This window comes from Myodes glareolus, chromosome 22 (assembly GCF_982192425.1).
Source record: "Myodes glareolus chromosome 22, mMyoGla1.1, whole genome shotgun sequence".
Taxonomy (NCBI): domain Eukaryota; kingdom Metazoa; phylum Chordata; class Mammalia; order Rodentia; family Cricetidae; genus Myodes; species Myodes glareolus.
This window is the reverse complement of record NC_142047.1, coordinates 42117561-42140841: the sequence shown is the minus strand read 5'-3', so window position 1 is coordinate 42140841 and position 23281 is coordinate 42117561. Positions and strand designations below refer to the sequence as shown.

The 23281-nt window shown below is 39.1% G+C and overlaps 1 protein-coding gene across 1 annotated transcript in view; it reads right to left on the bottom strand.

Moving 5' to 3' along the window:
* The window catches only part of Cntnap4 (contactin associated protein family member 4), a 298020-nt gene that overhangs the window by 109767 nt on the left and 164972 nt on the right, over positions 1 to 23281 (bottom strand). Inside the window, exons 5-8 of the mRNA XM_048437330.3 lie at positions 6816 to 7019; positions 4708 to 4892; positions 3855 to 3998; positions 724 to 985 (exon numbers count right to left, since the gene is read on the bottom strand). Coding sequence (XP_048293287.3) covers positions 724 to 985; positions 3855 to 3998; positions 4708 to 4892; positions 6816 to 7019 — 795 coding nt within the window. The remainder of the gene's footprint in view (positions 1 to 723; positions 986 to 3854; positions 3999 to 4707; positions 4893 to 6815; positions 7020 to 23281) is intronic.

The window sequence follows — 23281 nt, the reverse complement described above, 5'->3', positions numbered from 1 at the left end:
AGATTCCTTGTTGAAAGCTATATAATTTTAATGAAGAGACAAATATATCCCTCACTCACAGCTCTGACCTAGATTGAACATTAACAAGACACATATAAAGTCACCTTAATTATATTAGCTCTAATTGATAAAAAAAAAGGATGCTATACTGTACACAAATACAGAGAACTTCAATTGGTACCCAAATGACAAAATTTTCACAAATCTTTGCCTGTTTAAAAATGTATCCAGTTTTAAATGTAATGTAACCATTACAGGTATATTTGAATTTTAGGATAATGACATAGATAGCTACAGGTACCAGTGTGACTCTATGCTCCATACAAAGTTGGACAATAGCTATTTAGCAGTCCAATTTTTCACTGAAACATTCAGCTCATTTACCGGCCTGCTTCAGTGCCATTCACTTTTACTCCAAAACCCATTTTCTCCAGGGATGATGATGACTTGTCTGAATTGGTGGAAGGGTCATGGATAGAAATTTCTATTCCCTCATCATTACTAACTCTGTTAATAAGAATTTTGAACACTGGAATCGTATCTAGAAGAAAAATTGGAACCAAGTTTCTCTAAGGAAGGGTAGTGATAATCTTATTAACTCAAGTATCCATTTATTAAACAAATATTAATTTTTGATTATGCATGAAATTTATGGAGAAGAGGCACAGAGATAACGAAATCTTCCAAACCCATACGCTTTGCCTGCAGGAATACATTTAATACCTGCTGTGATGTCACTGGGTGTCTTTCCTGGCTGGTAGAGATTCAGTTTAAGTTTCCCATCGCTGAGCAAGAGAAGAAGACCGCCCGAAACCAGCTGGATTTCATTGAAGAGCAGAAGTCCCACCTTATTCCAGGTTCGAAATTGAAAACTGGCTGAGACGGCTTCCTCTTTGGAAGGTGCTGGGAGTGCCAAGTAACTCCGGGTGCTCAGGAAAGTCAAAGGCATAGACTGTGGTTGTGAGCAAGAAAACGATGTGTTTCCCTGAGGCAGAGGACAGGAGCAAGCATTCAGCTCGTTTCAGCCCATGTGGAATGGAATTTAAATACTTGTGAAATCTGATTATTAATCTTATATGACTCTAGCCAGAAAACATTTTGCTGTACCATGAAGATCCAAATCTTTACCATTTATCTTAAAAGCTCTTGAAGTGTGCCCCCAGGTTTTCTCCACATTCTTCAACCTTAGTACAGACTAGCAAAGTCAATGAAATCAACCTCATCAACAAGAATAAACATGGAGAGGAAATCTTGGTCAAACAAACAAATAAAAATGATTCTGTTAAAAACTGAACTTTTACTTTATACAACAGTTACGTTGTATGTTTGGTGAAATGTTAAAAGCTTAAGAGCATAAAATGCTAACTGATAATGTATGCCCTAACTTATAAAATAAAGGAAATTTTAAGACCATCAAACCCTGTGGACATGGGACCAGCTATTCACTACAGTTTGATCCTATTCTTTATTTGGGTAGCTACCTCCTCCTGCCCTATATACAGCACATCCTCTTGTCCATGGACAGAGGGAATCTTCGTACAAGCATTATGTAGAAATATTATTTTGAATGAAACACACACATCTGTCTATATTTCATTTTAAATTATCTCCCATAAACAAAAAGGTAATGAAAATAAAACCTTACTGGATGTTAGGAACATACAAATAACACAGATTCACAGAGAATTAGAAATAAAATCTTTTCCATAATAAATATTCCTGTGATGCTCTTTGGGATTTTCTGCACAACATGAGATTCAATTTACATATTTTGAATTTTAAGCAATGAAAGAAACTAATGAAAATCTATTTACATCGGCATTTTATTATCAAAGCAGTAAAGCTGGAAACTGTGCTTTCCAGAATTTCAATCATTGGCTGATTCTGGGTAAAAGTTTCCTGTAAATCTCAAATGATGACTGACTGTCAGAAGTAGAGCACCAGTCATTTCGCCCCAAAGGCTTTGGGAAGCATGTACAGTAAAGGGTGAGCACAAACTGGTGGTGATAACCCTGACTGCTTGCTAACAAGAAGACTAGAGTTCCATTTTCCAGAACCCATGCCAAAAAACCATGACCAAGACTGGGAAGATATCCAGCGGTCAAGGAACTTGATCTGCTAACTTGATTACTGGAGTTTGGATCCCCAGAAACACACCCCACAACGATACTGGGTGGGCAGGGAGGCCACATGTAATTCCAGCCTGAGCAGGCAGAGATAGGGGATCCCCAGAGCAAGCTGGCAAACATCAGACAGAGAAGCTTTGGGTTTGACAGGCAGATACAGCAGCAATGAATAAGGTGGAGGAGTGATTGACAGTGATTCTGAACGGCAGCTTTCAGCCTCCACTTGCACCCATTCACACATCCACCAAAAGCATTCGTGTGCTCACCCACCACAGCTATGGACTTAATGATGAGTACCGAGGGACGCTGGTTTGTCCCACTGCCCTGCTCTCCTTCACTCTATACCATCTATTCATCAAGACATCTGGTCCTACTGGGCAGCAACAAGCCAAGCTGATGCCCACCCCAGATGTGCATCATGGATTTATAAGGACAGAAACCACCCAGAGACAACATCTCGTACAGAAGGCTCAGAAAGCTGCCTGCATTAGCCACAAATCCTCTGCCAAGTCCAATCGGTCCATTCACAGCTCAGCTTCAGACAGTGACTAATCTGATCTTCAATTTTCCCGTGCCAGGCCTTCACTTCCTGGTTCCTCTGCTAAGTTCCACATCCCGAGAAAGATGCTTTGTTTGGAACACACTCCACTATTGCTTCCCTGACTGAACCATGACCAACAGAGAGAGCTAAATGGTCCCATAATTCCATGGACTTGGGGTATAAAGGAGCCCAGACAACAACACTATTTACACGGTCTGGCAGCCACAATGTTGTGACAACCTGTAAGTTCTTTATTTGTTACGAAATGACCATGACAAATGCCAGTGTTTCTAGTTTCTTGTTAACACACCAGAATACTACCCGATTTCAGAGACTGTGCCCATCTAACCTACTGGGCAGGGAACAACTTCTTAAATAAAAATAAAAATAATTAATCTACTGAAACAGTAATACCTCAACAAAACTGAAAAATCCTTGACAAAATTAAAAACCATATCACAAGAAAATTCAAAAATATTTCCCATACTATTTTTTTTTAAGATTTACTGTTGTATGACAGTTATTTCCAAGTTAAAACATTCCATCTAGATGAAAAGGCAGGCTCATGAGATTCAAGAAGCAAACAAAACATCATGGCTTAGAAAGCTGAAGCTCAGAAAATTCTGGAAGGTCTCTCTTCAGTTTTATGGGAGGAGACAGCTCTGGAGCAGCAGTCTGACTCATCAGCAGCTGTGTTTGGGTGGCCTCTTCCACGATGGAATTGCTTTCCGGTCGTCTGTGCTCCTGTAAGCAACCTGGTACCCATACCTGTATTAATTACTCCAATAGAAACTCATAGATTCATCAAGCTGGACTTTGGATAATCATTACTTTGGTCTTTTATGGGTTCCCTTTCTAGAATGAGGAGATGAATGCATGTGTGCATGTGCAAGCGTATCTCTGTGTGTGTGTGTGTCTGTGTGTCTGTGTGTGTCAGTGTGTGTTGTGTCTACACAAGAAAAATCTATCATGTGTTTACTTTACATAAAAATAAATATATGAAACATAGTCATTTTATGAATTATAATTCCCTTAAATAGAACTAATCTCCTATATGCATACTGTCAACTGAAGAAAATGTTTTAAATAAGAGCCATCTCTAAAACATTATAAGCAAGACCCTCAGAGGGAACAATTTTATTTGGAAAAGGTTCATCTTACTCGTTGCTTCATACGGAGACTCTTACCGTGGTGATGAGCTGAGGGCTGTGCTGCTTGGCCAAGCCGATGACATCCACTCCATTATAATAGAGGTTCTCCAGGCATCCATGAAAGTGTTTGTACGGCAACGACACTGATTTTGCAGGTGCTGAGATCCCTCCAAAGCTGATCTTAGAAAGAAAAATGGCATCAATAATATTGTTTAGTGATTTTTATGATAACCTGTTTAAATAATTATGATTAGAAATTATAGCAGTAATCACGGAAATAACTTTACAACACCACACATAGAAAAAATTAAGATACCGATTTTTAAAAACAAATTTATGTGCATTCAGTCTTCATTTATGTGACGGCTTGATTATCTTTCCAAATCACTAATCACACCTGGTTTTGATATTTATTGCTTAATGAAGAAAAATACACTTTTTGATTCACAGTAGAACTTGTCTATTTAATAATGTAGCTAATTATGATATTTTATTTTGTATATGTTTCTAGCACAAATTGCTATTTGCATAAATCGTCTCTCATAAATCTCTGTTTCTCAGGGGTCAAACCCAAAAAGAAATCAGACCATGCATTCTAGATTTGCATGTGGCAATGAGATCTCATCGTGAGAAAGAAACTCTGCCTATGAAGTCCTGTGACTGTTCATGTCAAGTAGATGACGATCATGTTCTATAATGATACATATAAATACATAATAAATGATGAGCCCCACGTCCCTTATGCTAATAAGCTAGGCCACCTGAGGAATGCTTTGTCAGCCTGGAGATTTGCTCTGAAGGTGTCTTTCTTTATAGCGTATTTTCTATTAGGACGTTAAACCACATATGCATCATCAAATCGGTATTAATTGAAATGTAACCACCACACCTCATAATCAAGATCCAGGTAATTGAATTCTCCCTGGGCATGGAAGTGACGCCTGTGCTCGTCCACTGTAAAGTTGACCTGTTTGCCCAGTCTCTGGATGAGCACAGAATGCCAATGCTGATCGTCCAGAAGGCTGCCCAAGGTGAGGTTGATCAGGGTGGAACTAGAGGTCAGTCTAGCTTCACCTGGGGGGAGAAATGACAACAGCCTGATTCAGTTAAAAGGGTTGGGGAGCTTCTTCTTGATGGACCAGCATCTCTCACAGTAATTTGCAACCTTCTTCCATGCATACCATCCTGAACACGAGTGTGGATTTATCTGAAGCTTGATTATAATGATCTCTCAACCTTGCTGTAATTTCTTCCACTGTTAATTCTTTCTATTATTATTACCCTATGCAAGCTCATTTTCTATGTAAATTTTATCTTTGCTACAAGCTCATTATTTTTACTGCTGTAATATTTTTCAATGACCCATCCCATTCTTTACGAGACTAGGAAATAACTGTGGAGCTAAGTCAGAGTAATAGGCAGAGACTCCAAAGAAGGGTTTGTGCAGTTTGCAAACATGAATCATCTGGGCATTTGTTGGAGGATATTTGATCCCACTATGAACCTTGCATTTGCATTTGCTTTAATTAAATAAAATTAATCTTGGGTCAGGAGGCTGAGTTGGCAACTAGTTGACAGGAAGTATTCATAGAGCACCAGAGGGCACCTAGGAGAGACAGAAACAAGAAGTAGAAGGGTGGGGTTTGGAGTGGCACAGGTTTTTCTGGGGTGGTGAAGCAGAAGCACAGGTCTTCCATGGACACCAGGAAGGAGAAAGGGTTAGGCAGTTGCTACTCAGCCTCTCTGAGCTCTCAGGTTTTCACCCCAACCTTTGAGTCTCGAGTCTTATTCATAACTAGAATGAATGTGATTTGGCTAAAGCTACCCTTAGAGGAAGGAACAGGGTTGGTGGCTGAGGGGAGCACAATCCTCCCCGGGTGCAGCCTGAGCAGCCAGACCACTGCTAGAGAAATAGGTAGGTAACAGTAGAGTAGCATTTGCTGGCTGGCATAGCATTTGCTGGCAGGTACTATTTCAAAATTAAAACAACATTTGGTGCCACTTCATTGATGTAGGTGGGTCTTCTGTATTTCTGTTGCTTTCATTGGTTAACTAATAAAGAAACTGCTTGGCCTGATAGGTCAGAACATAGGTGGGTGGAGTAGACAGAACAGAATGCTGGGAAGAAGGCAATGAGGCAGACGCCATGGCTTTCCTCTCCCAGATGGACGTGGGTTAGAATCTTCCTGGTAAGCCATGACCTCGTGATGCTACACAGATATTAGAAATGCGTTAGATCAATATGTGATAGTTAGCCAATAAGGGACTGGAGATAACGAGCCAGGCAGTGTTTAAAATAATACAGTTTCCGTGTAAATATTTCGGGTGTAAACTAGCAGGGGAGCTGAGCGGCAGGAACGCGGCCCACCACTCCTTCCACAACAACTCATTGGGTGCCAAATATAGTAGGCTTTCTTGGATCACCAGCCCCTAAATCATGACACGGAGACTTACTATGAATTATGAATGCTCAGCCTTAGCTAGGGTTTGTTTCTAGCTTGGGTTTGTTTTTGTTAGCTTAAATTAACCCATTTTTATTAATCCATGTGCTGTTCTGAGGTATGCTTACATCATCTACATATTATTTTCCTATTTTCCTGCTTCTTCCATGTCTGGCTGGCTGGCCACTAGCTAGCTGATCTCTGACTGGATGGCTGGCTCCCTTTTTCTCTCTGCCTGCCAGCATTGCCTATCCCTTCTCTGTCTACCAATTGGCCATTCTGCTTTTCATTAGACCAATCAGGTGCCTTAGGCAGACAAGGTGAAACAGAAACACACCTTTACATAATTAAACAAATGCAGCATCAACAAATGCAACACAGCTTTACAAAATTAAACAATTATACTATTCCACAGTAGGCATTGGGTGTACACAAAAGTCCTTCAATGGGAAAATAAAATACCTTGAATGAAAAGCAGTGAACTATGAAAACATCAAGTTACATACGTGATAATCAAAGAATCAGACCTTCCAAGGGCATCACCAAGCAGCTTTACCTGAATTAATAAGTAGGAAGAGTTTTCCTCTTCTTAACTCCAATGTGATATGATCTCCAGAAGGCCCTGCCCTGTGCAGTAGGATCCCATCACTCTCCATGGTTTTAAATTTCAAAGAAATGATATCTCTTATTGGACTCAGGGAGTTTTGATCAAATCTGTAGAGAAGGGAACTTTTTCCATCAAGATCAATCACCACTGACCCTGGAGACAAAGATAGTGAAAGTCATCATTCTACGGATCAATATGGTTTTCATGTTAACTACTATGGTGTGTGTGTGTGTGTGTGTGTGTGTGTGTGTGTGTGTGTAATACCATATCAAAAAAATCTAATTCTATCAAAACCCAAAATTGATACAGTTTCATCTAGATCATTTAACTACTCACAGAATTCATGATTTAGAAATATACTTTAAGTGCATGACACAAATTTTCTTATGTTACTAAAGGCTAGCCTTATTCTACAAAAAATAAATCAGATTGTAAATATATATATATATATCACTTTATAATACATATTTAAAAATCAATAGTTTAATATTGGTCCTGGACTGTTAAAATTAATTTGGAGGGGAAGCTCAGAAAAAAAATTGGTTTGGTTACCTCAAAATTCTACCAGGTATGTGTCGTACCTATCGAAGACAGCATCCATTCAGACACGCACATGTATATCTCTGTGTGTAGTCTAGAGTTATAAAATACCACTTCAAGCACACATTAAATTGGCCTTGTGCTCTGTTTTATCGTATTACTTTCATGACTAAGTGACAGTATTTAAGTACAAGACTCTGTTTTCTCAAGAGCATCGTTGGAAAGACATTATCCTAATGGTATTGTGAGGTTTATTTTACTGTGTTTATGCCATACTTGGACACCAGCCTGTTTCTTCAGCTATCTGATAGTGTCTTACCTACTCATTGTCAAGCTCACTCTTATTCAGTTCATCTTCAAAAAGATGCCATGTGATACTGGTAACATAACAGTACACCTGTCAAAATCAGTTTGCATCCCAGAAAAGATACAAAATGAAACCAATAATACTCAGAAATCTTCACTGTATTTTCTGTTTCACAAACCAAAGATTTTTTTAAAGATATTACCCCGAGAGTACTTTATATAAGAAATGAGGGCGTTAGAGAAACCCAATAAAATAAGAAACTGTGTTTTAACGGGTAAGCTGACTTCTTTCAGTCAACAACATGACATTATAGCTTACTCATCATGTTTCATCTGATGAAATTATTATAGTTACTTCTATGCTCAAATATGTATTGATTCAGACTACCCACTACACCCTGGAAACTGTTAGTTACCCCCACCAACCCTAAATGTTTTCACTATTCTATGAAGCTCTCTTCTGAAGACCCGAGGGTCTGATTGTTTTTTACATCTTGTTAATATGCTTATAAAGAATTTATTCGCCAAGTACACATGAATAAACATCACATTCCTTAGAAAGAATAATGTTAGCTGAACAATCATTCCTTGTTATATAACTGAATGAATGTGTATGGTTAAAACATAACTCTTTGTCAAACACAAATGATGTTTTTTACCATTATTAGATAGCAATAAATTAAGAAAAATTTCAGCCAGATAGACTTTAAATGCTGACACATTTGGAGCAATGCAGTTATCTCTGAGTTATCTCTGAGTTAATGTATTGCTTAGAGGCAACTATCAGAGTAATGATTTTATTATAGATAAAGACTATTTTTGGAATTAGCTACCAAGAGATTTTCCCCCCATAAAAACAGACCATGTTACTTTAGCCTACTATTTCTTTTTTCTTCTCTCTTTCACCATTGTTATTATTACATTATAATGGTTGTATCCATCTTCCATGGCACCTCAGCTTTGGGGCCGGGAATATTTCCGTCAGCAAAATAAGGTAGTGGAAAAAAAAAAACCTTGGACAATTGATGCCTAAAGCAATGGTGTGATGTTTTATCCCTCAAACTGAAGCCACTTGCTATTTTCTCTGACTCTTACCTACTTCCGATCTCACAGGTACATGGTTATGCACGTCAGTGAAGTATTTAGTATAGACATAATCTATCATGTCAGAGGTACTGTGCACTAAATATTCCAGGTAGAAAATATTCAAGATAAGTATGTCAACACGGATCTTACACACAGAGAAGATGAGCAAATATATCCATAAAACCATTACAGGCTGCAACAGACGTTCTGGGGGGAGAAGACAAGGCCAACAGACTAAAATGCCAAGAGAGCTTGCTCAGGCGTCAGACCTAGAAATTCGAGTCTCAGACATGTCCTCATATGTAACCTTGCCCTCTCTATATAGTCTCCAACCCATATGTTCTCCTCATACACTAGATTACACTTGTGGCATCTAATTTCAAGAAATCTGGGTATTCTCCCAACATGTCCATAAACAAAAATCTAAGGATTGTTGAGAAACTGCTATGACAAGAAATAATTTAATATTCTAAAGTAAAAGGTAGAATCCCTTCAACAAAGGGGCCCCTGAGGGAAAAAAGTACAGAAATATGGCAATGAGTATATTGATAACAATCACATCACACATTCCACATGTATGTAAGCAATGTCTTTCGGAAGGAAAGTAGGAAGGGATGGAAGGCAGTCAACTGTGCTTCCTGACATTTTCATGTTAACTTTGTGTTCATTTACAACCATTCCCCTTGTATTATTATATTTTCAAAGTTATTTATGCAAGCCTATGACTTGTGAAATATGGTTTTGAACCATTAGCCCAAAGCATTGCACTAAAACACCCTAGTTAGTTTTTTTGTCCTCTTGATACAAGGTAGAGTTGTCTGAGCAGAGAGAACCACAGGTGCAAAAATGCCTCCATAAGACTGACTGAGGCAAGCCTGTGGGACTTTTTCTTAATTAGTGTTTGATGTGGGAGGGACCAGGCCACTGTGACTTGCTCAGTCTGTATCCTTATGCACTGCAGAACCACCCACTCTAGGATGTATAAGAATACAGAACAACCAAGGCACAGAGAGAGAACAAACCAGAAAGCGGCATTCCTCTGTGACCTCTGATTCAGTTTTTGTCTCCAGGTTCCTGCTTTGGATTCTTGCCCTGACTTCTTTGATGATGGAGTAGAGTATAGAAGAATAAGTGAAATCAAACCTTTCCTCCCTAAGTTGCTTTTGCTCTCTCTCTCTCTCTCTCTCTCTCTCTCTCTCTCTCTCTCTCTCTGTGTGTGTGTGTGTGTGTGTGTGCGAACAAAAACCCTAACAAAGACATAAGAACAAATGATAGAAATATCTAGAACTATCTTCTCTAACCCATCATCTCCCTCTCACAAAAGACCCTTCTGATTACATAGGGTCCCCAGAATAAACCAGGGAGCCCCCCTCCCCGGCCAACAATTCACCTTCGCTGCATAAGGTACCACGATATCCTTACATTTTGGTTTTAGAGACTAAGATTTATGTCATTGTGGTAAAATACGTGACAGATAAAAATTATGAGAGCAGAGATTTATTTTGTCTCCTGGAGTCCAAAGGTCTCTAACAAGGCACGGAAGGTAGGATCTGTGTCACTAAAGTATCATGGGGGCCAGGAAACAGAGAGAGCAGGCAAGTCGGGCCAATATGAAACCTTCGCAGGCTTGAACCCCGTGGCTGACTTCTGCCAGTCAGGCCCCGTCTTCTAAAATTTCTACAACCCTCCATAAATACTGCCAGCGTCACAGAGACACATGCTCAGATACAAGCCCTGGTGGGGGGGGACATCTCATATCCAAACAATAATAGTAGGGGTGTTTCTTTTTTTTGTCTCATAGCAAATTACTTAACCTCTTTGTCTTGCTCCTTCATGCATGAAATGAGAGTAACAGTGTATTCTCCACAGATTTGTTGTATGAATGTTTATCCACATAGTAACAAGTAATCAATGAACACTCATTGCTGCTAATGCTAACCTATTATTTATTATTAGAATATTGAGCAGGAAAAGAGGTGCTCAAAATAATTAAATACTTGGGTTGATTTCTGATTCTTCAAAACAATGAATTTCTGAAGAGCACACAAGGCACATATACACACAAATCCACATGCATGGACACACACATGCACACATATATGCACACATACACACATGTACATATATATATACACATATGCATGAACACATACATGTACATACCACACATACACACACACAAGCACACACATACTAATATATACATACCCGTGCACACACGTACATGTATGTATACACACACAGGCACACCATGCAGACACACACACACTCACTCACACACATACACACAATGCTTCTCAGTATCAATATCATTGCCAGGTTGTAGAGAGAGGATGATTTGAGGCAGCTGTGGGTTCTGTGGCTCTCTGTCTGTCAGCTCCTGCCTGAGTTGACACACAGTAGCAGTTGTGGGTGACCTGAATCCTCCTCAGTGAATCCTGCCATCTGGAATCTGCTTAGTTAAAGCTAGAACTGAGGAAAGAGGAGACTCAGAAAGACTGTAGGCCTGAACCCAGTCACCTGGTGACTCCATATAGAGTCTGGCTTTCCTTATATGAGGCAGAAATGTAATCTTCCGTGGAACAGAGAGCGCTCCAAGAGAAAATACACAAGCGTCTTTCAGGGAGCTGTGTCAGAAGGAATGCTCCCGAAACGGGCATTCTGCCCTCCTTCCTTCAGATCGTATTTATGGAGAGGTCTCTACGAGTACAGAACAGATGAAGCGGTGCATGAAAGCAAAGCACAGTCTTTCATATTTTCCAAAGAGCTTACCGTCTACGAGAAGACACACATCCCTGAGATGTGATTAGTCGTGCCCTTGTTCAGAGCTCTGCTTCTGGATCAGGGCAGGGTCCCCAGAGCTGTGTGAGATGCATAAGACAGTCGCTTTGCAGCAGCCTCTAAGAAGGATGTCCGCTGGGCTGCGGAAATGCTGCACGCCCTGGAGCAGCAGACGCTGTCTCTACCTCCACATACTTCACGTGCAAGCCCACTTATCATTTTGATATACTGTCCAGCACCCGACTCTTCCTACCGCACCCCTGCAACCCAGTCCTGCACCCTCCAAAAGTCTGAGCATTTTTGAATCGTAAAGGGCCGTCACTTTTCAAAGCAATAGTCTCCCCAACTCCAAGGAGATTACTAACAAAGAGGGTTTGATTTAAATTTTAAATTAAACTTCGTGGCCCAGACATAATATAAAGCAAACTGGGCTGCCAAGATGGCTCAGTAGATAAAGGTCCTTGCTCTGCGAACTCAGATGACCCATATTTAATCTCCAGGCCCCACTTGTAGAAGGACAAGAGCTGATTCCTGCAATTTGATTTTTATCCAGGAGCATGGCATAGAATGCCTGGGCATACAAAGAAACATAGTAAATGCTTTTTATTTTTTTTTAAATAAATAAAGCTAAAAAAAAATAAAGCTGAGAAATTTGTTTCTTGGGTGTTCCATAAACGTTCCCCCATCTTAAGCTCTGCCAGGTCACCAATGAATTAGAAGCTGTAGACTCCTAACTTGAGACCTGGGAATGCAGGTTCCCCCATGAGGCTGACTTAGATTATAACATCAGGAAGATTTGACTGGAAGAACATGTAGGTTACAGAGGCCTATTTTCCGAAATCAAATAACCTCATTGCCTGCTGAATTGTACCGGGGAAAATAAATACACTTTATTTATTTATACTACCATTGGTTCTTGTAGAAAGTACAAGTTTCTTTGTAGAAACTTGTAGAAGTTTCAGAGATTTTTTTTCCCTGAAAGATACTTCAGGACAAATTGATTCTGCAAGTTATACTATGAATCATATCATTATTGATGAGGACAGATGACTAAAACCTTAAAAGAAAAGGGCTGGAGTAGAAAATGCACAAACTGGAAAATTATCCCTCCAATAAGAGAAAATTAATTTTATTTAAAGGTCATGAAAGAATTCTTCATGAAAAAGAATAATTAAGTCTTCTGTTCATTGGGGGAGAATTACCTCTAAATTATAAATTGAATCAGAATTTTTCTTCAGGGACTGGAGAAATGGCTCAGCCGTTAAGGGTTCCTGCACAAGACCCTGTTTTCAATCACTGAACCCATATTAGGCTTCTCCCAACTCATTACAATTTTCGGGGGTCTGGCACCCCGCTGTGGCCTCCAAGTTCACCTTCACTCAGCTGTGCATATACTCAAATACAAATGCATGCCCACATATGTACGCACGCACACACACACAACCACGAAAAGAGTTCTATCCTTAAAGATCAAAGAATAAAATTAATACAGACTTTCCATGAACAAGAGAAAGGGGCTATAGGCCAAACTCTTCTTGGTTAAAAGTAAAGTCGGCTTTTAACAGCAATCAATCATACTGTTTATTTGAGAATTATCACCCATGAATTACTAAACTAAGAACTGAATCAGCTGGCGTTACTGTTAAACTGTTATAAAGTGAGACATTCAAGCAGCAGGGTGATGAATAGGCACTTGGGACCTGCATTACTGGATCAGGTTGGAGACCAAGCACTGAAGACATCAACAGGAAGTGGGTGATACTACTTTTGCATAGAAGCATAACAATGCCCAGGATGATTTAAGAAAGGACTCCTACTTTTAAAACAACCCAAATGAAGACCATGAAACAGAAAGAGACATAGAAGCAAGCTCTACACAGAACCACAAAGAACAGTGACTCTCCTGCCATGGCTCTAAATAGACGGAGGTAAAGTCAGCTTTATGTTGAGGGACTGACGGGCTGTCCACGACTCCTTCACTTAACTATCAATCTAAACTAACTTTCTGGGTAGATGAAACCCTCAGCATCAGCTCCGGCAAGAGATTTTCAGTGTGTCATGGGAAGGTTATAAGTTGTATTTTAGTCTCTGGTTTTATTGTTGACTTCTGTGATGTGACCAAAGTCACCTAAATACTTGGTTTTCTTGTTTAGAAGATGAAGAGATTAAATTTCATGTTTCATATTACTAAGGTGCTATAGAGATCAAACAGAAGGACCTCAGAATCCCTACTTTGATGACAGTAATACCATTTTGATAAGGATATCATTTATTCACCTTGAAGATATCCCTTTCCTTTAATCTACTGTTACATTTTGAATGTAATAAATTTGTGCACTAAATTTATGTACTAACTCATTATTTAATTTATATCAAAATACTTTAATTAAATTTACTTACTTATTTTGCAGACTGACCACAGTTTCTCCTCCCTCCTCTCCTCTCATTCCCTATTCCCACCTCCCTTCTTCACCCCTTCAATCCATTCCTCCTCTGTTTCTGTTCAGAAAAAGGCAGGCCTCCCATGGGTATCATCAAAACATACCATATCAAGATGTGGTATGACTAAGCACATATAAGCAGAGGGCCTAGGCTCCCTGGTTGCCAGTTCACACCTGTGAGTTCCTATGAGGCCCGGTTAGTTGCTCTTATATGAAATATTTTTAAAGGTTTATTAAAATTACGTGTATGGGTCTGTGTTAAGTTTGTGGACATGTGTGCAGTGTCCTCAAAGGCCAGAGAGGGGATTATATCCTCTGGAACTGGGTTTACTGGCAACTGTGTGCCTCCTGATATGGGGACAGGAAAAAAGACTTCTGAAAGAGCAGTGCACGCTCCAACCAGGGACTCATCTCTCTAGTACCTGTATAAAAATAGCTTTTGTGTGTCTATTTGTCAATAGTCATTACACATGAACTATGCCACACGACACCATGGAAGCTACTATTTCAGCCATGGGTCACATCCTGTCCTCAAAAGTCCTCCAATCCTAAGTAACAGACATTAATCTATTTCCTGAACCCAGAAGGACTTCCAAATTGTAAATGATAGAAGAAAGAAAAGAGCAGAGCTACAGAAAAGACTGCGTAGATGTATTTGAAGTAGATTGGCAACCAGGTATATTTCCGCTGTTGCAGTATTTCAGATGAACAGGTGAACACATATATAAATGGATGCAAGACCAGGAAATGAAAGACAGTGAACAAGTGCTGGGAGGAGGATGGAAAAGAATGAAGGGATGACATGGAAGAAGATGGAAATAGCTCACAGGAAGCGCCATTTCCAGCAGGTCTCCATGACCACAGGAAGTACTAAGTCTGGGTCACACTATTGTGTTTTTGTGTTTACACCTAAAAATTAGTCACGGAACCTTAGGTATAGCCATCACTTCAGTCAGTGTCCCTAAGGTCTTCTTGTTCAAAGCCCATGTATTTAACAATTCTCTCTAACAGGCAGGACTTGAACTTCCAAAGGAAGTCTTCCTAGCACTACGATGATGATACAAGTCTTTAGAACTACCTTCTGCATCTCCTTCTTTCTCTTGGGTGTTTCACTTAAGCACACATTGTTCTCTGGAGGAAGGCTGCTTCACTACTCCTGCCATGCTACCCACTGGGCTCTGCTGCCTACAAGTTCCACTCTGACCCACAAACCTGTGGAGCCCATCCTCCTCCCCTTGCCCAACCACCTCCCACTGCATTAGCTGCATTCAGACACAAAGGAACCATCTGTAACAGTTGGAGAAAGGGATGGGTAGATGGCAGTGTAAGAGTACACAACAACATAAAAAACAATGTAGCACCACCAGAACCTAGTGGTTCTACAACAGCAAGACCTGAACATCCTAACACAGGTGAAGCAGAGGAAACCTCAAAAAAAAAAAAAAACATTATGAAGACAATAGAGGCTCTTAAAGAAGAAATGAAAAATACTCTTAAAGAAATCAAGGAACAGATAAATAAGATATTGGAAGAAATCATTGAATCCCTTTAAAAAAGCCAAGAAAAATAACAATTGAGTAGGTGAAGGAAACAGTTCAAGTCTTGAAAATTGAAATAGAGACAATAAAGAAAACACAAACCAAGGAAATTCTAGAAATGGAAAATCTGGGCAAATGAACAAGCACTACAGATGCAAACATAACCAGCAGAATGCAAGAGAAGAGAAAGAGAATCTCAAGCATTGACAATACAATAAAGGAAATATTGACAAAGAAAATGTTTAATGCAGCAAAGTCCTAACAGAAAACTTCCAGGAAACCTCGAACACCATAAAAATACCAAACCTAAGAATAATAGGGATAGAAAGAGGAAAATATTACCAGCTCAAAGGCACAGAAAACATATTCAACAAATCATAAAAGAAAAGTTCCCAAACCTATAAAGATACAAGAACCTTACAGAAAACCAAATTGACCGACACAAATAAAAAGTCTCCTCACTACATAACAATCAAAACACTAAACATACAGAATAAAGAAAGAATATTAAGAGCTACAAAAGAAAAAAGGATCAAGTAACATATAAAGCAGACCCACCAGAATAACATCCATCTTCTCACTGGAGACTCTGAAAGCCAGAAGGTCCTAGACAGAAACCTTCTTCTCAGCACCTCATGGAACCTTTTCTAAATTTGACCACATCATCACTCACAAAGCAAATCTCAATAGATGCCGAAAAAGATTAGAATAACCCCCTATATCTTATTGGACCACCATTGCTGAAAGTAAGATTACAACAACAACACAAATTACAGAATGCCTGTGAGCTTATGGAAACTGAATAACACTCCACTGAATCACCACTGTGTCAAGAAAGAAATTAAAGACATCCTAGAATTCAATGAAAATAAATGCACAGCATACCCAAACATATGCCACACTATGAAAGCAGTGCTGATAGGACAGTTCATAGCACTAAGTGCCTATATAATGAATTTAGAGAAATCACACTAGCAGTTTAGCACCACACCTGAAAGCTCTAGAACAAAAGGAAGCAGACTCACCCAGGAGGAGTAGATTCCTTCCAGAAAATAAATAAACTGAAGGTTGAAATCAATAGAATAGAAACAAAGAGAACAGTACAAAGAATCAATGAAACAAAAAGTTGATTCTTTGAGAAAATCAGCACAATAGACAAACCCTTAACCAAACTAACCAAAGAAAATTGGAGAGAAAATATCCAAATTAACAAAATCAGAAATGAAAAGGGAGACATAACAACAGCCACTGAGGAAATCCAGAGAATCATTATTCTTACTTCAAAATCCTGAACTTCACAAAATTTTCAAATAAAAAAATAATAGGACAATATTTTAGATAGGTGCCACATACCAAAATCAAATCAAGACCAAAGAAATAATTTAGATAAATGTATAACCTTTAAGGAAATATAAGTAGTTATTAAAAGTCTCACAACCAAAAAACAAAACAAAATGAAAACAAAAAAACAAAAAAGGAGTCCAGAGTCAAATGGTTTCAGTCAGAATTCTACCAAAATTACAAAGAAGAGCTAATGCCAATGATCTTCAAATTGTTTCACACAATAGAAGCAGAAGGAACATGGCCAAACTCTCTATGAGGCTACAGTTACCCTGACACGCAAATCACACAAAGACACAGCAAAGAAAGAGAATTACAGACCATTCTCCCTCATGAACATTGATATAAAAATACTTAATCAAACACTGGAAAATTGAATTGAATTGTAGCATGAGGGCCGGCTGGCTTGGGGTTTCTGTTCCGCCAGGTACCCTACAGCCGGCAACTCCCAAGGAAAATCCCACACAAGACTCCATAAGATTATAAAGTGATTGGCCCATTAGGTCAGGCTTCTTATTAGTCCTTGTAACTTATATTAATGCATTATCATTATCTATGTTAGCCACATGGGCTCAGTACCTTTCTCAGTGTGAAAGCTTACATGTTGCCTCTTCGGTGGTCTGCGCAGGAATGGCGGAGGAACCCCTGCTTCCCAGAATTCTCCTGTTCTCATTGCATCACCTCTACTTCCTGTCTGGTTTTCCTGCCTATACTGCCTGTCTGGCCAATCAGCGTTTTATTAAAATATGATTGACAGAATACAGACAATTCTCCCGCATCACAAGAACACATCAAAAATTATCCACCATAGGCCTCATTTAAGAGATGCAGGGATAGTTCAACATACAAAACAACAACAACAACAACAAAAACCCTGTCAATTCAATGTAATCCATCATATAAACAATTTCAAAAAAAGAAACCCATGATCATCTTATTTAATGGTGAAAAAGCCTTTGACAAACTCCAACACCCCTTCATGATAAAGGTCTTGGAGCTATCAGGAATATAAGGATCATACCTAAACATATTAAAGGCAATATACAGCAATCCAACAGCCTGCATCAAATTAAATGGAGAGAATCTCAAAATGGTTTCACTAAAATCAGGAATAAGACAAGGTTGTCCACTCTTTTCACATCTCTTCAATACAGTATTCAAATTCTAGCGAGAGCAGTAAGTCAACAAAAGGAGATCAAGGGGATACAAATTGGAAACGAAAAAGTCAAACTTTCACTATTTGCATGATATGATAGTATACATCAGTGATCCCAAAAATTCTACCAGAGAAATCCTATAGCTGAAAAACACCTTCAGTAACGTGGTAGGACACAAGATTAACTAAAAATATAAAAATAGTAGTCCTCCTATATACAAATGTTAAATGTTCTGAGAAAGAAATCAGAGAAACATCACCCATAACAATAGCCACAAAGAATTTAAAATATCTTTGGGTAACTCCAACCAATCAAATCAAAGACCTGTATGACAAGAGCTTTAAGTCTTTAAGTCTTTGAAGAAATAAATTGAAGAAGGTATCAGAAAATGGAAAGATTTCCAATCAATACATAGTAAAAACGGCAACTTACCAAAATTAATGTTCATACAGATTCAATGTAATCCTCATCAAAATTCCAACACAATTATTCACAGATCGCAAAAGAACCAATATTAAAATTCAAATGAAAAAACAAAGAACCCAGGATAGCTCAAACAGTCACGTACGATATAGGAACGTCCAGAGGCATCACCATTTCTTACTCTAAGATCTAAAAATAGAGCCATAATAATTAAAAACAGCTTGTATTGGCTTAAAAACAGACACATTGATCAATGGAATCAAATCAAAGACCATGGCATTAATCTACACACCTTTGAACTTTTGATTTTTGACAAAGAAGCCAAAATGGTACAATGGAAAAAAAGGAAGCAACTTCTCCAAACAATACTGACATAACTGGATATCAACACGTAGAAGAATGCAAATAGAACCATATGTATGACCATGCACAAATATCTAGTCCAAGTGGATCAAAGACCTCAATATAAATCTAGTTACACTGAACCTGATAGAAGAGAAAATGAGAAATAGTCTTGAATACATTGGCACAGGAAACCACTTCCTAAATATAATACCATTAGCATAAATACTGAAAACATCAATTAATAAATGAGACCTCCTGAAACTGAAAAGCTTCTGTAAGGCAAATGACATGGTAAGTAAGACAAAATACAGCCTCCAGAATGGAAAAAGGTCTTCACCAACCTCACATCTGCCAGAGGGCTGGTATCCAAAATATATAAATAACTCAAGAAATTGGTTAGCAAAATATCAAATAATCCAATTAAAATGGGGTAAAGATCTAAACAGATAACTCACAACAGAATAATCTCAAGTGGTTGAAAGACATTTAAGGAATTGCTCATTATTCTTAGTCAATTTTGAAATGAGAATCAAAACAACTCAGATATAATTTTACACCTGTCAAAATGGCTAAGATTAAAAACGCTAATGACAGCTTATTCTGGAGAGGATGTGGAGTAAAGGGAACACTCCTCCACCTCTGGTATGTGTGTAAAGTTGTACAAACACTTTGGAAATCAGTATGACAGTCTGACAGAAAATTGGGAATCAATCTATCTCAAAACCCATCAATACCACCCTTGGGCATATACCCAAATTATGTTCAATCATTGTACCATGAGGGCACTTGCTCAACTTATGTTCATAGCAGCTTTATTCATTATAAACAGAACCTGGAAACAAATTAAATGCTCTTTACCTGAAGAATGGATAAAGAAAATGTGGTACGTTTACTCAGCTGTAAAAGGAGGAAAGATATCATGAAATTTTCAGATGAATGGATGGAACTAGAAAAAAGTCATCCTGAGTGAGGTAACCTAAACCTAGAAATATAAACACAGTGTGTACTCAACTCATAAGTAGATATTAGATATAAAGCATAGGATACCCAGGCTACAGTCCACAGTCCCAGAGAAGCTAGGTACCAAGGAGAACTCTAAGGACACAAGGACCACCCTTTTAGGAAGAGAAAATAGATGGGATCTCCTGGATAAACAGCAGAGGGATATAGGGGAGTGGATGAGGAATGAGAACATGAGGGGACAGGATGGGTGAGTTGGGGGAGGATGGAGAAAAGTAATGAAAGAGATATCATCTTGATAGCAGGAGTCGTTATGGGGTTAGGGACAAACCTGGCATTTCCCAAGAATCCACAAGAATGACTCCAGCTAAGACTACCAGCAATAGTAGAGAGGGTCCTTGAACTCTTAGAATCAGATTGATGACTACCCTAATTGTCATCATAGAACCTTTATCCAGTAACTGATAGAAGCAGAGCCAGAGATCCACAGCACTGGGAAGCACTGGGTAGCACTGGGCAGAGAGCTCCAGGAGTCCAGTCAAAGAGAGGGAGAAGAAGGGATTACATGAGCAAAGGGAAATCAACATCATGATGGAGATTTCCATCCTGTCCCACAGAGACAGCTGACCTGGGTATCTTGGACCTCAAGAACTACATAACAGCTACATGGTACCAAACTAGGTCCTCTGCATGCAGGTGATGGCTGTGTGACTTGGGCTGTTTGTGGAGTCCCTAGCAGTGGGACCAGAACCTATCCCTAGTACCTGAGCTGATTTTTTGAAGCCCATTCCCTGTGGTGGGATGCCTTGCTCAGCCCAGATGCAGGGCATACAGCAGTTGGCGGGGAGTGGGGGGGTGGGGGAAGGGAGGGTGAGGGGGTAGGGGGATGGGGGGGGTGGGGGGATGGGCAGGCATTTGGTCCTGCCTCAGCTAGATGAGGCTTTGTTGACTCCGCATGGGAGGCCTTATCTTTTCTGGAGAGTGAATAGGAGGTGGAGGGGTGAGGAGGAACAGGAGGATGGGAGGGAGGGAGAACTGTGGTTGGTATGTAAAAGAAATAAAAAAATAAAATAAAATTCAAAAAGGCACACAGCACTCAATAAATCCAAGTGTGAGTGGGCAGCCAAAGCTCGGGCTCTCATTGATAACCTTTTGAATATTCCCTTCTCAGTTCCTAGCCTCTCTGGGGACCTGGAGCTCTGACCTCTGTCTCCTAAGTTTGGAATGACAGGGAAACTTTCTGCTTGCCCTTAGAAAATGCCAGGTGAATATGAAATCTCCGGGAATGTGCTTCTTGGCTTTAGAGAATCAAATGCTTTCGAGTTTATACCTGCTTTGAAATGAATTTTAGAGCTCTGAGTCAGTTTATAAAAAACTATCTACCTAGTATGTTTACTTGTGGGTAGCACATCAATCCAATGGAAGCTATTCTGACTCAACATACCAAAAAGGAAAGTCATTAATCTTCTTTTGAACATTTGCAGTTACTGTAATCCATTTCTTTATCCAAGGTTGCCAAGTGAGCATATTTTCAATAGCATCTTTTCTTTATATTATTTCCTAGTTAAAAGGAAAAAAAGAAACACTCTTTTCTCTTGTATTTGATTACCTCATATTATAGATTATTATAGAGATTATGAAAGAAATGCAGCTTTCACTTCTTTTATTGGTTTTCAAAATAAGAAATTGGAACCTTAATATCTCTCCTATGTGACTAATGGGGCTGTTAAAAATTGTAATCATGGGACCAGTGAGATAGCTCAGTGGGTAAAAGGGTTCGTTTCCAAGCCTGATGAACTGAATTCAATCAATGGGAACTACATGGTGGGAGGAGGGAACTACAGCCCACAAATTGTCCACAAACATACACACACACACACACACACACACACACACACACACACACATACACACACACACACACACACACACACAGAAAAGCAAAACTAGAAAGATAGTTCAGAAGTTAAGATTCTTTATGCTCTTCCTGATGTTCCACATTTTGTTCTCAGCACCCATACCTAGCAGCTAACAACCACCTGTTAACTCCAACTCCAAGGGATCCAACGTCCTCTTCTGGCCTGCATGGATACTGCACCCACATGCACATTGAAACACACACACACATAATTTTCAAAAACAAATATAAATCTTAAAAATTAAATATTATCATGAACCCCTTCATTTAAATATACTTGACGTGTTTTGAAGTTTTAGAAATATTTTTTATTGATGCTAACTGCTTCTGTTGTGGGATGGCACAAGCCTACTCAATTAATTCTGACTTTTTAAGACATATTTTTGATGGATTTTCATATTTTCTCTTTTCATGTTCCAGTATTGTAATACTAATGCGTGTGGCAGTATTAACAGAACACCACTTATCAAGTAAAACTATTAGGACTATCCAAATGCTTTACAAAGAAAGAAAGAATTTGCATGCTGAATTTTGCTCTGACTAGGAGCTGTGTTCCTTTTAAACTTTGGCACAAAATAGGATCCTTCAGCTATGCCTTTCAGGATGAACAGTCAGATGAGGAGCTGTGTCTAAGTTAGTTGTCAACTTTCAGCAGTTACCATGAGAAACTTGCTCAATAAATATGCATTTAACTCAATCATAGGTTTTAGTTTTCATAAATGAACGTCTTTTAATTTTTTGTCCTAACTAGACAAATGGTAGAACAGATCAGAATCCGTAAAACAGAAAATTACTATGTTGCTCTCTTTGAGTATTATGGTGGCTTAAGTAAAAATGCCCCCCATTGGCGCATATGTTTTAATATTTAGCCATCAGGGAGTATCATTATTTGAGAAGGATTGGAAGGTATAGCCTTTTTGGAGAAAGCGTGTCACTGAGTGTGGACTTTGAGTTTTCAAAGGCTCACACTAGGCCCAGTGTAGTTCTCTTTGCCTGAGATTCAGGATGTAACGCTCAATTATGGTTCCAACACCATTAGTGCTGCCATGTTTCCACGCTGCCATGACGACAATGAACTAACCCTCTGAAACTAGAAGCAAGCCCACAATCTAATTCTTCCTTTTATGAGAGTTTCTTGGTCATGGTGTCTCTTCCCAGCAACAGAACACTGGCTAAGACAAATATTGTCTTCACCTTGGTAAATATCTGCTTTGTCAGGAGTCTTATACTATATTTGTCTTCTAAGCTGAAATCTACTGACAAGATTGTCATACTCTGGATCTTAAGTGTTCTCTGTGACAGTCTGTGTAGACAAGGCTTGCCTCTTGCTATTAGAAAATGGTGAAAACCTTAAGAAATACATTCTAATAGTCTTCTAGTCTTTCAGCATGCCTCAAAAGGCACTGCGGACCTCCAGTCTCTTTTTATTCTCTCTTTTACTCATATCCCAACTGGGAAATGAACAGCTTTGCCACATTCTGTTGCAATAAAGCTCTGCTTTATCCCAAGCTACAAATCAACAAGCCAGTAGAGTCATGAGCTAAACTTCCAAAACAGTCAGAGCAAACGTTTGCTCTTC